At 36.7% G+C, this 16,500-nt stretch overlaps 1 protein-coding gene across 14 annotated transcripts in view; it reads right to left on the minus strand.

Moving 5' to 3' along the window:
* Nucleotides 1–16,500, minus strand: part of FAM13B (family with sequence similarity 13 member B) — a 109,333-nt gene that overhangs the window by 45,629 nt on the left and 47,204 nt on the right. For all 14 annotated transcript variants that reach the window (XM_059917174.1, XM_059917175.1, XM_059917173.1 and 11 more), the window contains one exon: nt 15,430–15,562. In XM_059917174.1, coding sequence (XP_059773157.1) covers nt 15,430–15,562 — 133 coding nt within the window. The remainder of the gene's footprint in view (nt 1–15,429; nt 15,563–16,500) is intronic.

The following is a 16,500-nucleotide window of genomic DNA, read 5'->3' on the forward strand; positions in this document are numbered from 1 at the left end:
AATAAATAAGGAAACACAAGCTTTAAATGATACATTAAACAAGATAGACTTAATTAATATTTATAGGACAATCCATCCAAAAACAACAGAATACACTTTCATCTCAAGTGCTCATGAAACATTCTCCAGGATAGATCATATCTTGGGGCACAAATCAAGCCTTGGTAAATTTAAGAAAACTGAAATCGTATCAAGTATCTTTTCTTACCACAATGCTATGAGACTAGATATCAATTACAGGAAAAAATATGTAAAAAATACAAACACATGGAGACTAAACAATACACTACTAAATAACCAAGAGATCACTGAAGAAATCAAAGAGGAAATCAGAAATTCTAGAAACAAATGGAAAAAAAACAACCCAAAACCTATGGGATACAGCAAAAGCAGTTCTAAGAGGGAAGTTTATAGCAATACAACCCTACCTCAAGAAACAAGAAACATCTCAAATAAACAACCTAAACTTACACCTAAAGCAATTAGAGAAAGAAGAACAAAAAAACCCCAAAGTTAGCAGAAGGAAAGAAATCATAAACATCAGATCAGAAATAAATGAAAAAGAAATGAAGGAAACAATAGCAAAGCTCAATAAAACTGAAACCTGGTTCTCTGAGAAGACAAACAAAATTGATAAACCATTAGCCACACTCATAAAGAAAGGGAGAAGACTCAAATCAATAGAATTAGGAAAGAAAATGGAGAAGTAACAATTGACACTGAAGAAATACAAAGGATCATGAGAGATTACTACAAGCAAGCCTATGCCAATAAGATGGACAAGCTGGAAGAAAGGGACAAATTCTTAGAAAAGCACAACCTTCAGAGACTGAACCAGTAAGAAACAGAAAATACAAACAGACCAATCACAAGCACTGAAATTGAGACTGTGATTAAAAATCTTCCAACGAACAAAAGCCCAGGACCAGATGGATTCACAGCTGAATTCTATCAAACATTTAGAGCAGAGCTAACACTTATCCCTCTCAAACTCTTCCAAAATATAGCAGAGGAAGGAACACTCCCAAACTCATTCTATGAGGCCACCATCACCCTGATACCAAAACCAGACAAAGATGTCACAAAGAAAGAAAACTACAGGCCAATATCACTAATGAACATAGATGCAAAAATCCTCAGCAAAATACTAGCAAACAGAATCCAACAGCACATTAAAAGATCATACACCATGATCAAGTGGGATTTACCCCAGAAATGCAAGGATTCTTCAATATATGCAAATCAACCAATGTGATACACCATATTAACAAACTGAAGGAGAAAAACCATATGATCATCTCAATAGATGCAGAAACAGCTTTCAACAACAGCAACACCAATTTATAATAAAAACCCTCCAGAAAGTAGGCATAGAGGGAACTTACCTCAGCATAATAAAGGCCATATATGACAAACACACAGCCAACATCATTCTCAATGGTGAAAAACTGAAACCATTTCCTCTAAGATCAGGAAGAAGACAACGTTGTCCACTCTCACCACTATTATTCAACATAGTTTTGGAAGTTTTAGCCATAGCAATCAGAGAAGAAAAAGAAATAAAAAGGAATCCAAATCAGAAAAGAAGAAGTAAAGCTATCACTGATTGCAGATGACATGATACTATACATAGAGAATCCTAAAGATGCCACCAGAAAACTACTACAGCTAATCAATGAATTTGATCAAGTTGCAGGACACAAAATTAATGCACAGAAATCTCTTGCATCCCTATACACTAATGATGAACAATCTGAAAGAGAAATTAAGGAAACACTCCCATTTACCACTGCAACAAAAAGAATAAAATACCTAGGAATAAACCTACCTAGGGAGACAAAAGACCTGTATGCAGAAAACTATAAGACACTGATGAAAAAAATTAAACATAATACAAACAAATGGAGAGATATACCATGTTCTTGGATTGGAAGAATCAATATTGTGAAAATGACGATACTACCCAAAACAATCTACAGATTCAATGCAATCCCTATCAAATTACCAATGGCATTTTTTACGGAACTAGAACAAAAAATCTTAAAATTTGTATGGAGACACAAAAGACCCCAAACAGCCAAAGAAGTCCTGAGGGAATAAAACGGAGCTGGAGGAATCATACTCCCTGACTTCAGACTATACTATAAAGCTACAGTAATCAAGACAGTATGGTACTGGCACAAAAACAGAAATATAGATCAATGGAACAGGATAGAAAGCCCAGAGATAAACCCACGCACATATGGTCACCTTATTTTTGACAAAGGAGGCAAGAATATACAGTGGAGAAAAGACAGCCTCTTCAGTAAGTGGTGCTGGGAAAACTGGACAGCTACATGTAAAAGAATGAAATTAGAACACTTCCTAACACCATACACAAAAATAAACTCAAAATGGATTAAAGACCTAAATGTAAGACTGGACACTATGAAACTCCTAGAGGAAAACATCGGAAAAAACACTCTTGGACATAAATCACAGGAAGATCCTTTTTGACCCTCCTCCTAGAGTAATGAAAATAAAAACAAAAATAAACAAGTGGGACCTAATTAAACTTAAAAGTTTTCCACAGCAAAGGAAACCATAAACAAGACGAAAAGACAACCCTCAGAATGGGAGAAAATATTTGCAAATGAAACAACGGACAAAGGATTAAACTCCAAAATATACAAAGAGCTCATGCAGCTCAATATCAAAAAATCAAACAACCCAATCAAAAAATGGGCAGAAGACCTAAATAGACATTTCTCCAAAGAAGACATACAGATGGCCAAGAGGCACATGAAAAAATGCTCTACACCACTAATTATTAGAGAACTGTAAATCAAAACTACAATGAGGTATCACCTCACACCAGTCAGAATGGTCATCATCAAAAAATCTACAAACAATAAATGCTGGAGATCGTGTGCAGAAGAGGGAACGCTCTTCTACTGTTGGTGGGAATGTAAATACAGCCACTATGGAGAACAGCACAGAGGTTCCTTAAAAAACTAAAAATAGAACTACCATATGACCCAGCAATCCCACTACTGGGCGTATATCCTGAGAAAACCATAATTCAAAAAGACACATGCACCCAAATGTTCACTGCAGCACTATTTACAATAGCCAGGACATGGAAGCAACCTAAATGTCCATCAACAGATGAATGGATAAAGAAGATGTGGTACATATATACAATGGAATATTACTCAGCCATAAAAAGGAACGAAACTGGGTCATTTATGGAGATGTGGATGAACCTAGAGTCTCTCATACAGAGTGAATTAAGTTAGAAAGAGAAAAACAAATATCGTATATTAACACATATATGTGCAATCTAGAAAAATGGTACAGATGAACCTATTGCAGGGTAGGAATAGAGATGCAGACGTAGAGAACGGACTTGCGGTGTGGACACAGGGAGGGAATTGGGAGATTAGGATTGACATATATACACTACCATGTGTAAAATAGATAGCTAGTGGGAACCTGCTGTATAGCTCAGTGCTCTGTGATGATCTACATGGGGGGATGGGGGTGGGGGGGTGGGAGGGAGGTCCATAGGGAAGGAATATATGTATACATATAGCTGATTCACTTCATTGTACAGCAGAAACTAACACAACATTGTAAAGCAACTATACTCCAATAAAAAGAAAAAATATATAGATGCAAAAATCCTCAACAAAATATTAGCTAATCAAGCACCTAAACACCTACTAAAAGAACTATACACAACAACCAAGTAGGATCTATCCCAGGTATGTAAGGCTGGTTCAGCATTTGAAAATCATATAATGTAAGCTATCATCAACAGGCTGAAAAAGAAAAATCACATGATCTTATCAAGAAATGCAGAAAAAGCATGTGAGAGTCAGCTCTACCCACCACCAGAGCTTCCCATCAAGCCTCTTAGATAGCCTCAACCACCAGAGGGCAGACAGCAGAAGGAAGAAAAACTACAATCCTGCAGCCTGTGGAACAAAAACCACATTCACAGAAAGATAGACAAGATGAAAACACAGAGGGCTATATACCAGATGAAGGAAAAAGATAAAACCCCAGAAAAACAACTAAATGAAGTGGAGATAGGCAACCTTCCAGAAAAAGAATTCAGAATAATGATAGTGAAGATGATCCAGGACCTCGGAATAAGAATGGAGGCAAAGACCGAGAAGATGCAAGAAATGTTTAACAAAGACCTAGAAGAATTAAACAACAAACAAACACAGATGACCAATACAATAATTGAAATGAAAACTACACTAGAAGAAATCAATAGCAGAATAACTGAGGCAGAAGAACGGATAAGTGACCTGCAAGACAGAATGGTGGAATTCAATACTGCGGAACAGACTAAAGAAAAAAGAATGAAAAGAAATGAAGACAGCCTAAGAGCCCTCTGGGACAACATTAAACGCAACAACATTCGCATGATAGGGGGTCACAGAAGGAGAAGAGAGAGAGGAAGGACCCGAGAAAATATTTGAAGAGAGTAGTCGAAAACTTCTGTAACATGGGAAAGGAAATAGCCACCCAAGTCCAGGAAGCACAGAGAGTCCCATACAGGATAAACCCAAGGAGAAACACACCGAGACAAGTAGTAATTAAATTGGCAAAAAATAAAAACAAAGAAAAATTATTGAAAGCAGCAAGCGAAAAATGACAAATAACATACAAGGGAATTCCCATAAGGTTAACAGCTGATTTCTCAGCAGAAACTCTACAAGCCAGAAGGGAGTGGCATGATAAAGTGATGAAAGGGAGGGAAGAACCTACAATCAAGATTACTCTACCCGGCAAGGATCTCATTTAGATTCGATGGAGAAATCCAAAGCTTTACAGACAAGCAAAAGCTAAGAGAATTCAGCACCACCAAACCAGCTCTACAACAAATGCTAAAGGAACTTCTCTAAGTGGGAAACACAAGAGAAGAAAAGGACCTACAAAAACAAACCCAAAACAATTAAGAAAATGGTCATAGGAACATACATATCGATAATTACCTTAAACGTGAATGGTTTAAATGCTCCAACCAAAAGACACAGGCTTGCTGAATGGATACAAAAACAAGACCCATATATATGCTGTCTACAAGAGACCCACTTCAGACCTAGGGACACATACAGACTGAAAGTGAAGGGATGGAAAAAGATATTCCACGCAAATGGAAATCAAAAGAAAGCTGGAGTAGCAATACTCATATCAGATAAAGTTGACTTTAAAACAAAGAATGTTACAAGAGACAAGGAAGGACACTACATAAGGATCAAGGGATCAATCAAAGAAGAAGATATAATTATAAATATATATGCACCCAATATAGGAGCACCTCAATACATAAGGCAACTGCTAACAGCTATAAAAGAGGAAATCGACATTAACACAATAATAGTGGGGGACTTTAACACCTCACTTACACCAATGGACAGATCATCCAAAATGAAAATAAATAAGGAAACAGAAGCTTTAAATGACACAATAGACCAGATAGATTTAATTGATATTTATAGGACATTCCATCCAAAAACAGATTACACTTTCTTCTCAAGTGCGCAGGGAACATTCTCCAGGATAGATCACATCTTGGGTCACAAATCAAGCCTCAGTAAATTTATCAAAATTGAAAACATATCAAGCATCTTTTCTGACCACAACACTATGAGATTAGAAATCAATTACAGGGAAAAAAACGTAAAAAACACAAACACATGGAGGCTAAACAATACATTACTAAATAACCAAGAGATCACTGAAGAAATCAAAGAGGAAATCCAAAAATACCTAGAGACAGATGACAATGAAAACACGACGATCCAAAACCTATGGGATGCAGCAAAAGCAATTCTAAGAGGGAAGTTTATAGCTATACAAGCCTACATCAAGGAACAAGAAAAATCTCAAGTAAACAATCTAACCTTACACCTAAAGAAACTAGAGAAAGAAGAACAAACAAAACCCAAAGTTAGCAGAAGGAAAGAAATCATAAAGATCAGTGCAGAAATAAATGAAATAATAGAAACAAAGAAAACAATAGCAAAGATCAATAAAACTAAAAGCTGGTTCTTTGAGAAGATAAATAAAATTGATAAGCCATTAGCCAGATTCATCAAGAAAAAGAGGGAGAGGACTCAAATCAATAAAATTAGAAATGAAAAAGGAGAAGTTACAACACCGCAGAAATACAAAGCATCCTAAGAGACTACTACAAGAAACTCTATGTCAATAAAATGGACAACTTGGAAGAAATGGACAAATTCTTAGAAAGGTATAACCTTCCAAGACTGAACCAGGAAGAAATAGAAAATATGAACAGACCAATCACAAGCAATGAAATTGAAACTGTGATTAAAAATCTTCCAACAAACAGAAGTCCAAGACCAGATGGCTTCACGGGTGAATTCTATCAAACATTTAGAGAAGAGCTAACACCCATCCTTCTCAAACTCTTCCAAAAAATTGCAGAGGAAGGAACACTCACAAACTCATTCTATGAGGCCACCATCACCCTGATACCAAAACCCGACAAAGATACTACAAAAAAAGAAAATTACAGACCAATATCACTGATGAATATAGATGCAAAAATCCTCAACAAAATACTAGCAAACAGAATCCAACAACACATTAAAAGGATCATACACCACGATCAAGTGGGATTTATCTCAGGGATGCAAGGATTCTTCAAGATACGCAAATCAATCAATGTGATACACCATATTAACAAATTGAAGAATAAAAACCATATGATCATCTCAATAGATGCAGAAAAAGCTTCTGACAAAATTCAACAGCCATTTATGATAAAAACTCTCCAGAAACTGGGCATAGAGGGAACCTACCTCAACATAATAAAGGCCATATACGACAAACACACAGCCAACATCATTCTCAATGGTGAAAAACTGAAACCATTTCCTCTAAGATCAGGAACGAGACAAGGATGTCCACTCTCACCACTATTATTCAACATAGTTTTGGAACTCCTAGCCACGACAATCAGAGAGGAAAAAGAAATAAAAGGAATACAAATTGGAAAAGAAGAATTAAAACTGTCACTGTTTGCAGATGACATGATACTATACATAGAGAATCCTAAAGACGCCACCAGAAAACTACTAGAGCTAATCAATGAATTTGGTAAAGTTGCAGGATACAAAATTAATGCACAGAAAACTCTTGCATCCCTATACACTAATGATGAAAAATCTGAAAGAGAAATTATGGGAACACTCCCATTTACCATTGCAACAAAAAGAATAAAATACCTAGGAATAAACCTACCTAGGGAGACAAAAGACCTGTATGCAGAAAACTATAAGACACTGATGAAAGAAATTAAAGATGATACCAACAGATGGAGAGATATACCATGTTCTTGGATTGGAAGAATCAATATTGTGAAAATGACGATACTACCCAAAGCAGTCTACAGATTCAATGCAATCTCTATCAAATTACCAATGGCATTTTTTATGGAACTAGAACAAATCATCTTAAAATTTGTATGGAGACACAAAAGACCCCGAATAGCCAAAGCTGTCTTGAGGGAAAAAAACGGAGCTGGAGGAATCAGACTCCCTGACTTCAGACTATACTACAAAGCTACAGTAATCAAGACAATATGGTACTGGCACAAAAAAAGAAACATAGACCAATGGAACAGGATAGAAAGCCCAGAGAGAAACCCACACACCTATGGTCAACTAATCTAGGACAAAGGAGGCAAAGATATACAATGGAGAAAAGAAAGTCTCTTCAATAAATGGTGCTGGTAAAACTGGACAGCTACATGTAAAAGAATGAAATTAGAACACTCCTTAACACCATACACAAAAATAAACTCAAAATGGATTCAAGACCTAAATGTAAAACCGGACAGTATAAAACTCTTAGAGGAAAACATAGGAAGAACACTCTTTGACATAAATCACAGCAAGATCTTTTTTGATCCACCTCCTAGTAATGGAAATGAAAACAAAAATAAACAAATGGGACCTAATGAAACTTCATAGCTTTTGCACAACAAAGGAAACCATAAACAAGACGAAAAGACAACCCTCAGAATGGGAGAAAATATTTGCAAACGAATCAACGGACAAAGGATTAATCTCCTAAATATATAAACAGCTCATTCAGCTCAATATTAAAGAAACAAACAACCCAATCCAAAAATGGGCAGAAGACCTAAATAGACATTTCCCCAAAGAAGACAGACAGATGGCCAAGAAGCACAAGAAAAGCTGCTCAACATCACTAATTATTAGAGAATGAAAATCAAAACTACAATGAGGTATCACGTCACACCAGTCAGAATGGGCATTATCAGAAAATCTACAAACAAATGCTGGAGAGGGTGTGGAGAAAAGGGAACCCTCTTGCACTGTTGGTGGGAATGTAAACTGATACAGCCACTATGGAGAACAATATGGAGGTTCCATAAAAAACTAAAAATAGAATTACCATATGATCCAGCAATCCCACTACTGGGCATATACCCAGAGAAAACTGTAATTCAAAAAGACACATGCACCCCAATGTTCATTGCAGCACTACTTACAATAGCCAGGTCATGGAAGCAACCTAAATGCCCATCGACAGACGAATGGATAGAGAAGTTGTGGTACATATATACAATGGAATATTACTCAGCCATAAAAAGGAACGAAATTGAGTCGTTTGTTGAGACGTGGATGGATCTAGAGACTGTCATATGGAGTGAAGTAAGTCAGAAAGAGAAAAACAAATATCGTATATTAATGCATGTATGTGGAACCTAGAAAAATGGTACGGATGAACTGGTTTGCAGGGCAGAAGTTGAGACACAGATGTAGAGAACAAACGTATGGACACCAAGGGGGGAAAACCGCGGTGGGGTGGGGATCGTGGTGTGCTGAATTGGGCGACTGGGATTGACATGTATACACTGATGTGTATAAAATTGATGACTGATAAGAACCTGCAGTACAAACAAACAGAAACACTAATACTAAAAAAAAAAAAAAAAAAAGGAATGAAATACTGACACACACTACAGCATGGCTGAACTTTGAAAGCATGGTCTCACTGAAAGAAGCCAGACATGACAGGCCACATATTGAATGATTCCATTTCTATGAAATGACCCAAAGAGGTAAATCCATGGAGACAGAAAGCAGAGCGGTGGTGACCAGGGACTGGGGTGACAGGATGAGGAATGACTGCTTATTGGGGGGGTGGGATTATCTCTTGTGTTGATGAAAATGTTCTAAAATTGGTTCTGGTGTTGGTTGCACAAGTCTGTGAATATACTATAAACCACTGAATTGTGTACTTTAAAAAAAAAAAAAAGAAAGAAAAAGCATGTGACAATATCTAACACTCACTCATGATAAAAACTCTTAGTAAACTAGGAATAGAGGGGACTTTTTCAACTTGATAATGACTGTCTACAAAAAACCTACACCTAACATCATACTTATTTATAGAGTTTATAGAGTGAGAAACTCTATAAACTTTCCAAATGAGTTCAGGTACAAGGCAAGGATGTCCCCTCTCACCACTCCCTTTCAACACTGTATTAGAAGTCCTTGCTAATATAGTAAGGCAAGAGAAGGGAAAAAAGGTTAGCAGATTGGGAAGGCGGACATAAAACTATCTTTGTTCACATATGATATGATTGTCTATGTAATGTAGAAAATCTGAAAGAATTAACAAAAACAATCTCCTGGAACTAATAAGTGATTATTAGGTTGCAGGATACAAGGTTAATAAACAAAAGTCAATTGCTTTTCTATACACCAACTGCATTCTGAAATTAAAACACAATACCATTTACATTAGCACCCAAAAAAGTGAAATATTTGGGTATAACATTTATATGAGGGGGACTTCCCTGGTGATACAGTGGTTAAGAATCCATCTGCCAATGCAGGGGACACAGGTTTGAGCCCTGGTCCAGGAAGATCTCACATGTTGCAGAGCAACTAAGCCCATGCGCCACAACCACTGAGCCTGCGCTCCAGAGCCTGTGAGCCACAACTACTGAGCCCGTGCACCACAACTACTGAAGCCCACACACCCTAGAGCCTGCGCACTGCAACTACTGAGCCCACACGCCACAACTACTGAAGCCTGAGCACTCTAGGGCCCACGTGCCACAACTACTGAGCCTGCGTCCTGCAACTACTGAAGCCCATGCACCTAGAGCCTGTGCTCTGCAACAAGAGAAGCCACCGCAATGAGCAGCCCGCGCACCGCAACAAAGAGTAGCCCTTGCTCGCTGCAACTAGAGAACACCCGCACGCAGCAATGAAGACCCAAAGCAGCCAAAAAAATTTTTAATTAATTAACTAATTTTTTTTAAAAAGATCTATATGAGGAAAACTACAGAACTCTGAGGCACTAAATCAAAGAAGAACTAAATAAATATAGAAATATCCCATTTTCATGGATTGAACACTCAATATTGTCGAAATGTCAGTTCCTCCCAATTTAATGTACAGATTCAATGCAATCCCAATCAAAATCCCAGCAAGTTGTTTATGGATATTAACAAACTGCTTCTAATCTTTATGGGGGGAGGTAAAAGACCTAGAACAACCAACACAATACTGAAGGAGAAGAACAAAGTTGGAGGACTGATACTACCTGACTTCAAGACTTATTATAAAGGAATAGGAGTCAAGACAGTGTGGTACTGATGAAAGAATAGACAAAGAGATCAATGGAACAGAATAGAGAGCCCAGAAATAGACCCCCATAAGTATAGCCAACTGATCTTTGACCAAAAAGCAAAGGCAATATAATAGAGCAACGACAGTCTCTTCAACAAACGGAATTGGAGCAAATGGACACCCACATGCAGAAAAATGGATCTAGGCAGAGATCTTACACCCTTCACAAAAATTAATTCAAAATGGATCATAGACCTAAATGTAAAATACAAACTATAAAACTCCTAGAATATAACACAGAAGAAAACCTAGGTGACCTTGGGAATGGTGATGCCTTTTTAGATACACCTCCAAAAACACAATCCATAAAACAAGTAACTGATAAGCTGGACTTCATTAAAATTAAAATCTTCTGCTCTGCAAAATTTGATATCAAGAGAATTAGAAGACAAGCCACAGACTGGAAGAAAATACTTGCAAAAGACACACCTGATAAAGGACTGTTATACAAAAAAAGCAAAGGACTCTTAAAACTCAATAATAAGAAACAACCCTTGAGACACAGATGTAGAGAACAAACATATGGACACCAAGGGGGGAAAGCGGCGGGGGGTGGGGGGATGGATTGAGAGATTGGGATTGACAGATATACACTAATATGTATAAAATGGATGACTAATAAGAACTTGCTGTATAAAAAAATAAGTAAAATAAAATTCAAAAATTCAAAAAAAAAAAAAGAAAAGAAACAACCCAATTGAAAACTGGGCCAAAGACCTTAAAATACTTCTCACCAGGGAATTCCCTGGCGGTCCAGAGGTTAGGACTTGGCACTTTCACTGCAGGGGCTGGGGTTCGATCCCTGGTTGGGGAACTAAGATTTCACAAGCGGTGTGGCACAGCCAAAAGAAAGAAAGAACTAAAACTCAATAACAAGAATACAAAACCCAATTAAAAAAAAAAAAAAAAAGACTTCTCACCAAAGAAGATATACTTCTTTATATAAGAGATGGCAAAGAAGCATATGAAAAGATGCCCCCACATCATATGTCATCAGGGAAATGCAAATTAAAACACTGAGATACAACTACATACCTATCAGAATGGCCAAAATCTGGAACCAAATGCTGGTGAGGTTAGAGAGCATTAGGTACGCTAATACAATGCTGGTATGAATGCAAATTGGTAAAGCCATTTCAGAAGACAGTTGGCAGTTTCTTATAAAACTCATACTGTATGATCCATCAATTACACTCCTTGGTATTTACCCAAAGTAGTTAAAAACTTAAGTCTACACAAAAACCTGCACACAGATGTTTATACCAGCATTATTCATAATTGCCAAAACTTGGAAGCAACCAAGACGTCCTTCAGTAGGTAAATGGAGAAATAAACTGTGGTACATACAGACAATGGAATACTGTTCAGCACTAAAAAGAAATGAGCTATCAAGCCACAAAAAACACACAGAGGAACCTTAAATGCACATAACTAAGTAAAAGAAGCCAATCTGAAGCTATATACTATGTGATTCCAACTATATGACATTCTGGAAAAGGCAAAACTATAAAGACAATAGAAAGATCAGTGGTTGCTGGTGGGATGGGGTATGAACAGGCAGAGCACAGTTTAAAAAACTCGGTATATTATATATTTTTCCAAACCCATGAAATAGACAGCACCAAGAATGAACCCTAAGGTAAACTAGACTTTGAGTGATTATGGTATGTCAGTGTAAGTTCACTCTTGGTAAGAAATGTACCATTCTGGTGAGTGATGTTGATAATGGGGGAGGCTATGCATATGTGGGGGCAGGGAACATATGGGAAATCTCTGTACCTCCCTCTCAATTTTGTTTGTAAACCTAAAACACCTCTAAAAATAGTCTCTTAAAAAAGAAAAAGAATTCCTGCTTTCTTAAAGTAACTAATACACCAACTTCATTCAGCAAATCTACTGAGTTGCCTACTATCTGCCAGGTGACATTTATTTGTTTGGTCATATAGTCCACAAATACTTAATGAATACATACTATGTGTTCTAGATAATGGGGATGTAATAATAAACAAAACAGATGAAAATCTCAGCCCTCATGAAGTTCACAGTCTAATGATGGGAAACAAAACTAATAATAGATATGTGCAATGGTGACAGAACTATTAAGGGGTAAGGGGGGCAGACAGTGAAGAAGGACAGAAAGTTCAGAGACTGGATGGGGGTAGGTCAGTGAGAGGGCCTGCTAATACATAGAGAGTAATGAGATTTGGCCTGAGAAGGTAAAATTGAGGAAAAATCTGCAGGATCAGATGAGGAAACAAGCCATAGGGATATCTGGGCAAACAGCAATCCAGACAGCACCTTAAGACTGAACTGTCTCAATCATAACTGTCCATCAGTCCGGGTTTCCCTACTGCCTATTGCTATATTTTTATACCTAGATGGCACTGGAAGGTTCTGAGATGAGAACTGACATTATGTAATTTTCATTTTAAAAGGATCACTCTGGCTGCTGCTCAGAACAGACCATAGGGCGGAAAAGATAAGATCAGTTAGGAGGCTGTATTAATCTAAGTGAAATGAATGGACCTGTGTGGTGGCAACGGAAACATTAAAAATGGTCAGACTCTATATAAACTTCAAAGGTACAATCAGTAGGTCTTTGTAACGGACTAGATGTGCAGTAAGAAAGAAATCAAGGACGACCCAAGGCTTTTGGCCTATGCATGTGGAAGGAGAAACTGCTGTTTACTGAGATTTTAAAGACAAAAGGAAGAACACATGTGTCAACAAGATTACAAGTACAGTCTGGTGCATGTTAAGGTGCTTATAAAATGTTTATATGATGTTTATTAAGATATTAAGATGTTTGTAAGATATTCAATGTTGAGTACAACAGCTGGGTATAGGAATCTATAAAGTTCAAGAGAGAGATCTGGACTAGAGACAGAAACCTGGGAGTCTTTAGCATAGTTGTGATCACATAGTATGTAGCCTTTTCAGATTGGCTTCTTTTACTTAGTAATGTGCATTTAAGGTTCCTCCATGTTTTTTTGTGGCTTGATAGCTCATTTCCTTTTAGTGCTGAACAGTATTCCATTGTCTGTATGGTATTTAAAACCATTAGACTAAATGAGATTACCAAGGGAGTGAATGAAAATTAGTGACCTGAGAATTGGGCCCTGGGCCATACTAAATTTGAGAACATGAAAAGCAATCAGCAAAGGGATAGTGCAGCCAGTCAAGAAGAAAAAAAAAATCCAGAGGAGTGTGATATCCTGAAAGCCAAGTGAAGAAAATGTACCCAGGTAGTAGGCATAATTAATTGAATCAAATTGTGCTCTTAGGTCAAGTAAAATATGCAAAAGACATAATTAGTGATTTGCAAGAACAGTTTCAGAGGAATGTTAAGGGTAAAGGTTGCATGGAGTGGATTCGAGATAGAATGTAAGGAGAGAAATTAAACAGACACAGACAATTCATTCAAGTAATTTTATTATAAAGGAAAGCAGAAAAATGGTGGTGTAGCTAGAGTGGGAAGAAGGGTCAAGAGAGGGTTTTTTCCTAAACATGGGAAAAGTAACAGCCAAAATATTTTACACTGATGGGAATGATCCAGTAGACAGGCAGAAACCAATAAACCAGGAAAGAGCAAAGAGACAACAACAGAAGCAATAACCAAGAATAGATGAAAAGAGATTAATCGAATACATCAGTGGAAGTAAGAATATTAATACACAAGTAATATACAAGTCCAGTAAAAGTAACAGCAGCAGCTTAACTTTTGTAAAATGTTTTCCAGTTTATAAAATAACTTTATACTTTTACTTCTTTGGATATTTATAACAATCCTGTAACAGAGGTATGACCTCCCACTTATATAAAGAAAAGCAAAGAACAACTCAGAGAAGTTAGGTAACTTGGTCAAAGTCACACTGCTATTAAGAGGCAAAGCCAGAACACAAATCTCTATAAATTCCTTATTACAGGTATGTTAGCTTATGATTTAGAATGAAAACATGCTGAAGAAAATTTCCTCATTCATTAAGTATATTATCTTAAAAAGTGTTAACAAGGGACTTCCCTGGTGGTCCAATGGCTAAGACTCCGTGCTCCCAATGCAAGGGGCCCGAGTTCGATCCCTGGTCAGGGAACTAGATCCCACATGCCGCAACTAAAGATCCCGCATGCCGCAACTAAAGATCCCGCATGCCGCAATGAAATCCCGTGTGCCACAAGTAAGACCTGGCACAGCCAAATAAATAAATATTTTTTAAAAATAAAAAAATAAGAATAAAAAGTGTTAACAAAACTAAACTTTGAAACATGTCTTAGAAAAATGTTGCTTTGTATATTTATTGAAATTATTTTAAAAACAACGTTACTACTAAAAATTGTGACAGTGAAAATTTACTTTTTAAATGATGTTCATGGGTTTTCCATAATTATGAAAAGATCTTATGTTCTTCAGGAAAATATCTGGGACATACAGGGCTTTTAAAAAGAACAAAATTCAACCATAATACCACCAACCACCTTAGCTGACATTGTAATTTGTTTCCTTCCAGAAAAGTATTTTAAAATAAGGTGTTTTATATTTACTTCTCTACTCAATGATGGTTCCTGACCTCTACTGAGAGTATGTATGTTCCTGGGACTTATAATCAAGACAAACATGTGTAACAGCAAAGATACTGAACTATGGCTTCTGGTATCAAAGGAAACATGAAGCAATCACAATTGTAATCTAGTACACCTAACACAGAGATCTTTAAGTCTTAGCATTTCTTACCTGGTTATTTTCTTCATCCTCAAATACAAAATCTTGCTGCATAACTTCATTGTCTAAATTAGTGCTAGCCACAGGTTCTGAACAGTCTCTGTTACATTCACTGGCATTAATAATACCATCAGCAATATCAACCCTAGTAATGAAGATTAAAAAGTCAGATCAGGCCACATGTTGAATACGTAATGCCTTTAAAATAAATAAATAAAAGTAATAATCTGCAAATTCTCCTTGTCAAAGAAAATTTGTCTTTTTCATAAAGAGCCACAGTTTCTTTATCTTGCCAAGTTAGATTATTAAGTGTACAAAGTTTATTTTTGTCTCTCCATGGGATGTTGTGAGGAACCTACCTGGTTTGCTATCCACTTTGAATATTTTCAAAAGCAAATGAATGGTTTTAAAAATAATTTATGTGCCAAAATAATGATTTCCCTTATAAATGCATACTCTAAATCATAATAATGACCTGTTTACTGATTAAAATACAAGTCTAGCACTAGGTACCAGAGTGTCCAACACCTTATCAAGTAAACAGGAATAGCTTCCTACTGCATATTTTTTCATCTTATATAATTTAGAATATGCACAACACTGCAGGGTTTTGTTTACAAAGATGATACCACTATCAATGAGAATGTGAGTTATTTCCATAATACTGCCTGAGCATGGGCACAGGTTTTCAGCATCTCTAGCTAACCTAAGGGCAAACTCCAAGAAATCTGCTTATATTATATCCTTTGAAACATTTTCCTACTATTTCCAACTTTTAGATACTGCTTCTTACCTTCATATTCAACTCAAATACTCCCTACAGATCCATGTGTATAGTTCAAATCATGCCTTCAAAGCACATAAATCAGGGCCATCATATCGAGCTGCACAGGCTGGTGATGCCATCCATGCAGACTACAATGGCACACCTGCAGTTGTACAATACGGTATTCCACAAACATATTCCAAGCATTGGTTTTTATATCCATTAATTTTTCAGTTTCATTTCATATTTGATAGCTAGTCTAGTATACTTGACACATTTGGCCTTTTAAAAATCTAATTCTTAACAAAAAAAACAGA

This window comes from Balaenoptera ricei, chromosome 3 (genome assembly GCF_028023285.1).
Source record: "Balaenoptera ricei isolate mBalRic1 chromosome 3, mBalRic1.hap2, whole genome shotgun sequence".
NCBI lineage: Eukaryota > Metazoa > Chordata > Mammalia > Artiodactyla > Balaenopteridae > Balaenoptera > Balaenoptera ricei.